Source organism: Dipodomys ordii, unplaced genomic scaffold (genome assembly GCF_000151885.1).
Source record: "Dipodomys ordii isolate 6190 unplaced genomic scaffold, Dord_2.0 Scaffold13, whole genome shotgun sequence".
Taxonomy (NCBI): domain Eukaryota; kingdom Metazoa; phylum Chordata; class Mammalia; order Rodentia; family Heteromyidae; genus Dipodomys; species Dipodomys ordii.
The window spans coordinates 18604798-18610985 of NW_012267229.1; the positions used below are offsets into that span (position 1 = coordinate 18604798).

General features: G+C 46.9%; 1 protein-coding gene across 1 annotated transcript in view; it reads left to right on the plus strand.

Annotated features, from left to right (window-relative positions):
- Positions 1–6188, plus strand: part of Ppp1r16b (protein phosphatase 1, regulatory subunit 16B) — a 103033-nt gene that overhangs the window by 9620 nt on the left and 87225 nt on the right. The window contains exon 2 of the mRNA XM_013010877.1: positions 581–928. Coding sequence (XP_012866331.1) covers positions 679–928 — 250 coding nt within the window. The 5' untranslated portion in view covers positions 581–678. The remainder of the gene's footprint in view (positions 1–580; positions 929–6188) is intronic.

The following is a 6188-nucleotide window of genomic DNA, read 5'->3' on the forward strand; positions in this document are numbered from 1 at the left end:
TTGATTCCCCACAGGGCTCCCAGGCCATTCTTGGAGAACACAACAGGAGGGTGTTATACCCTCTGCTTCCTTTCTGTCCCAGCCCCATAACAATACATCCCATAATGAGCAAACAAAGAGCTTCTGTAGAAGGGTCAGAGACTTCCTATTTCTGAAGACTTGGCTTCTATTTGGATGCCCCCCAGAGTAGCTGGATTTGGGTTGTTTTGAGTCCCAAGTACCCCTCTGGTTCCGGCATCCACATACTGAAGCCAGTAAAGGGGGTCTTTAAAGCTTGTTTGAAAGGCATGGTACCTGATAGGTGTTTGTGGATACCTTCCACTATCCCACAGAACTTTCTAGAATGATGTTCTCTAGCTATGCTGTCCAATATGGTAGCCACTAGAGGGGCTATGGTGTCCTTGAAATACGACCCAGGGCAGCCAGACCTCACAGATTCCTCTGGGCCACTGCAAACATTTGTCCCAGGAGCAATGGAAAGCAAACATTCAGCAAAAGGGTTTTGAACCCCAGGCAGCAGGGTGACATAATCAGGAGTTTCTGAGCCTGACCAGTGTCTCCACCTCTCTCCCTGCCACAGGCCCCACCATGAGGCCCCAGCCCCTCCGCAGTCCGCATGCTCCCATGGCCCCGGGCGCACCGTGCTAGCCCCAGCCAGGGTGAGGGGAGGCTCCGGCCATGGCCAGCCACGTGGACCTGCTGACCGAGCTGCAGCTGCTGGAGAAGGTGCCCACGCTGGAGCGCCTGCGCGCTGCCCAGAAGCGCCGGGCACAGCAGCTGAAGAAGTGGGCGCAGTATGAGCAGGACCTGCAGCACCGCAAGCGCAAGCATGAGAGGAAGCGCAGTGCAGGTGGCCGCCGCAAGAAGGTGTCCTTCGAGGCCGGGGTGGCGCTGCTGGAAGCCTCGCTGAGGAACGACGCAGAGGAAGGTAGGTCTGTCCGTGCGCACGCGCACCTACCCATGCCAGGGAGGCCGCCGCTCCATGCACATGCGCACTGGTGCCAAGGCGGTCCCTGGCACGAGCTTGCGTTCCAGGTAGGTCTCCTTGTGCGCATGCACACCAGCACCATGGATTCATGTGCTTGCACAGTGTGCAAGCGCGGTTCTGCTCATGTGTGCTAGGATTCCAAGTAGGGTGCCAGGCAGGTAGTCTGTAGTTCCTCTCTCCAGTTCTGGGGCGAGTTGACTGAACAGTAGCCCAACCCATCTCAGGAGGAGGACGTTCTCTTAGGAAAAGCTTTGGCTTTATCTTAGACTTTGTTGTTGTTGGAAACAAGGAATTCAGCCTTTGGCTAATGAATATCATAATAATTTGCTTTCCCACCCACCAATATTTACGACAACCTACTTCCTGCACAGTGCTGCTCTAGACCAGAGTAATGAACAATTGGATCTGATTTCCTTCCTCTAAGTGCTAGATGCTCCTGGGATCTTGCATTTATGTTTTCGTTTGTTTTGTTGGTCCTGGGGCCTTGAGCTCAGGGCCTAGTTGCTGTCCCTGAGCTGCTTTTGCTCAAGGCTAGTGTTCTACCACTTGAGCCACAGCTCCACTTCTGGCTTTTGTTTTTCTTCTGTAATTTATTACAGATAAGAGTCTCATGGACTTTTCCTGCCTGGACTGGTTTCCAGCTGTGATCAAATCTCAGTTCCTAACTACTCAGTAGTTAGGGTTACAGGCATAAGCCACCAACAGTTTTCATTTTTGATGGAACCAAACTCAGAGCTATGTCCCTAGCCACACCCCCCCTTTTTTTGCTTTAATTACTTTTCCTATAGGATATAACTTTTTCTACACATCCTCAGACAGTGATCCTCCTTCTTGTACCTCCTTTGAAGCTGAGATTAAAAGTGTTTACCATCACGTCCAGCCCTAGGATCTTACATTTCTTAAGCCCTTCCTCTGTGCAAACCTTCATTCCCTACTCTCTGTGTATGCTGTTCTTATTTCTCTTTTAGTGAAGGGGAATGAACACAGAGTCTTACACATGCTAAACATTAAGCACCACCCCTAGCCCTATCTGATTTTACTAATCTTTGATGCAACTTTCATGGTATTGGGGAGTGGTTAAATCATACCTGTGAAGTTTTCTTAGACATAGTCCTTTGTGAAACGAAGTAGTCATTAATATGTTTTGTCATATGATTAGTATTTTTATTTTATTAGATTCCTAATTGATATTATCCTATGATGTCTATAAAGTTTGGGAACAGACACATACATGTTACCTAGGACATTTTTACTCTATAACATGAGTGAATTATATTGTCCATATGGTCTGTTTTCAGACTGTATGGATATTCTATTCTTGTTAATTTTTATCTCATTACATTATCTTATGTGTCCTGTGGTATGGATGCTGACATCCATATGATACTGAGACTCAGAGAAGTTTAGAACCTGGCCCAAGTTGGTAGAGCAGGATCTGAGCTCCCAGCATCCAAGCTTGGGTCTCGAGCACCCTGGCTCTGCACATTTGATTCTTGTTTCAAGATGAAAGGGGGATGATTTAACCAAAGACTTCCTTTGTGGGCATGTGCCAAGGGCACATTGGAGCTGAGGTCTGTGCACATTCATTCCTTCCATCTTTCCCCCTACCTCCCCTTGGCCTATCCCTGAATGTTAGGCTTTCTGTTGTCTCTGGAGTAGCCCAGTTGTTTCCTGAGCTCCTGGGCATACTCTGCAAGCACTTGGTGCTAACACAGCCCATGGAAGGACCGACTGGGAAGAGGTGGCATCTATAGTGAGGGCACTGGATTTTACAGGCTGAGCATCCCTGACTCTGGGATTTTGACATGTTCCAAAATTGGAAATGTGTTGAAAGCCTGTGTGATGACATAAGTAGAAAAGTCCATACTTTTTTGTGTGATAGGGTGCAGGCAAGGCTCAGGTGTGCTCAAAACATGACAGAAAATGACCTTTATGGGGGACCTAGTACTACCTGCCTGTAGTCCTAGGACCTGGGATGCTGAGGTAGGAGGATGGTGATTTTGAGAACAGCTTGGGCTACTTAGCGAAGAGATCTTATCTTAAAGAAATTGCCTTCAGCCTCTGTGTGTGTGTGTGTGTGTGTGTGTGTGTGTGACTCAAATCTGTTATTGACACTTAGGTTCCATTCTTTTTTTTTGGGGGGGGGTCCGGTCGTGGGCCTGAATTCTGGGCCTGGGCGCTGTCCTTCAGCTCTTCAACTCAAGGCTAGCACTCTACCACTTGAGCCACAGCACCACTTCTGGCTTTTTCTGCTTAGGTGGTGCTGAGGAATCGAACCCAGGGCCTCAGGCATGCAAGGCAAGCACTCTACCACTGAGCCACCTTCCCAGCCCTTCCTAGCTATATTCTCTGCTGGTTATTTAGAGATGGAATCTAGCAAACTTTTCTGTTCAAGGCTGGTCTCCAACTTCAGTCTTCCAGATCTCAGCCTCCTGGGTAATAGATTACAGGTGAGAGTCACCAGTGGCTTGGTAGTCTCCTTTTAAATAAAGCAAGTAATTAGAAGACGATCCTATGATTGTACTCTTGGGTATTTATATTGAGAAATTAACATTTACAATCACATAGATACTTGTCCATGAATGCCATACCCCCAAACCGGAAACCACCCCCATGTTGTTCAGTGGACAAATGACTGAAAAACATTGTGCAGCTCCCCTGCACAATGGAGCACTGCTGGGCAGTGAAGGCATGAACTGTGATTCACAAGACAGCTGAGAGGAGTTCTGAAAGGAATGACAGGGAGTGGGAAAAGCCAAGCCTCAGGTTACCTGCTAGTGGAGTCTGTTGATATAAGGATGATTCCCCTCCTCCCCTCCACCAGTCCTGGGGCTTGAACTCAGGGCCTGGGCACTGTCCCTGAGCTTCTTTTGCTCAAGGCTAGCGCCCTACCACTTGAGCCACAGTGCCACTTCTGGCTTTTTCTGTTTATGTAGTACTGAGGAATCAAACCCAGGGCTTCATGAGTGCCAGGCAAACACTCTACCACTAAAGCCACCTTCCCAGCCTCTGTTTTTGTTTTTCTGAGATTGCAGAAAGCTAACAATAGGAGACAGCTTAGTGATCACCAAGGGTAAGGGGCTGGAGTGGATGAGGGTGCTTTGAGATGAGGATTGCTCTGGTGGCTCCAGTGGCAACGAACTGTTAGCATTTGACTGTGGTGGCAACAGGTGGGTAGAGCCCAGTAAATATGCAAGGCAGAACACTGCTGAACGAGGGGGGAAATGGGACTGAGCTTGGCAGATGGTGATGTGGTCGCGTTCCTGCCCGCCACACCACACAGTAACTTTCGTGATGTTGCCTTTGGGGTTCACCAAAGAAAGTGTGCTGGAATCTCTGTATTATATGTTCACAACAAAGTTTGACTCTATAATGATCTCAGAATAAGAAGTTAATAGGACTGAAAACAAAAATCATAATGAAACCAAACAAAGGCCAGAGACAGCTGGTGAGCCTCTCTCCCACTGACTTGTGACTGGATTATTAATGACTTCAGGCAGACCCATTCAAGACTTCTGGACCTTTGAACCTTGTGATATGGTCAAACCAACTTCTCTCCCATCTTCTGGTTTACCCTCCAGTCTCAGGACCAGTATATTCTGAGGGTCCAAACTAAAGTGGAACCCTGGGCTTTAGCTTTCTGGGGAAGGGCAGCCCAGATGGAGAAGGTGAGAGGAAGCAGAGGACACAGGAGATTTAGGACTGCTTATTGAAGTTCAGGGTGATCCCGATCCTCTTAGAAAAGGCCCACCTTTCCCTATGTGGGTCAACTTACAGCCAGCTTGGCCTGCTGGGTAACACGTGTTGTATTCCTCCCTCCCTCCCTGCCCTTCTTTTCTCCACCTTCTATCTCGTTGCTTTTGGGAGCCTGACTTTTTTAGCCAGCACTTTAGTCCTGTAAGTCTTGTAAATCCTGGGAGGTGACAGAGCATTATGTGTGTGGGCAACTGACTTAGAGGAACTCAAGTGATTGTCCTCAGACCCTCTTATTCTCCTCCGCCCCCAGCTCTGCATCTGACAGCCCACACAGTCTGTGCCCATGAAGCTGGCTTCAGATTCTGGAATTTTCCTGACCTCGAGTTGGGAGATTCATGAAAGGAAGAAATGTGTATCTTTTTCTTTTAGGAGTTTTCCCAAGGAGCAAGTAAAACCTCAATTAAGGTTTTTCTAGGCCCCAGAGGTTTAGTAGTTACTTTTTGGTCTAGAGATCTTTTTATCCCTTTAACTCGAGGATCCCAAAGATTTTTATCTCTGTCAGTATTTGCCATATGTGAATGCTGGAAATGTTTAAAATTGTTCTAATTCCTTTGAAACAATACACCTGTTGCTTGTTATAACAAAATATGACATTTTGCTGGAAAAACAAGTGTTTTCTAAAATAAAAAAAATAGCAAGAAAATAGGCATTGTCTAAAAATTTTGTAAATTTCTGTGTGTGTGTGTGTGTGTGTGTGTGTGTGACATGCACATATTGGTACTGGGGCTTGGACATAGAGCCTCATGTTCTTTGTTGGCTTTTCTGCTCAAAGCTGTTTTTTTTTTTAATCCCTTGAACCACACTTTCACTTCCAGCTTTTTCTTTTTTCTTTTGGTCATGGGGCTTGAACTTAGGGCCTGAGCTTTTTTTGTTCAAGGCTAGTGCTCTACTACTTTGAGCTCTACTTCTGTTTTTCTGGTGGTCAACTGGAGATAAGAGTTTCACGGACTTTCTTACCTGGGATGGCCTCAACCTCCAATCTCAGATCTCAGCCTTCTGAGTAGCTAGGATTACAGGGGTGAGACACCAGTGCTGGCTCAGTTTTTTGATTAATGGGAGATAAAATTCTTGGGGATTTGTCTGCCCAAGAATGCTTTGAACCAAGATCCTCAGATCTCAGCCTCCTGAGTAGTTAGGATTACAGGTATGAGCCACCTGCATCCAGCACAGGTTTCTTTCTGTTAGGCCTCTTAACTGCATTCTTAATTATTTCTACATTTAATCTGTGGCAATGTCACCTATCCATAGCTTTGGACCCACTGTGTCCCTCTGAGATAATCAGAGTAGCATAATCATAGCATCTCAGTCTATTTTCTGCAAAGTTTTAACCTTGAGGCCCTTGAAAAGTTTTGATTCCCCACAGGGCTCCCAGGCCATTCTTGGAGAACACAACAGGAGGGTGTTATACCCTCTGCTTCCTTTCTGTCCCAGCCCCATAACAATA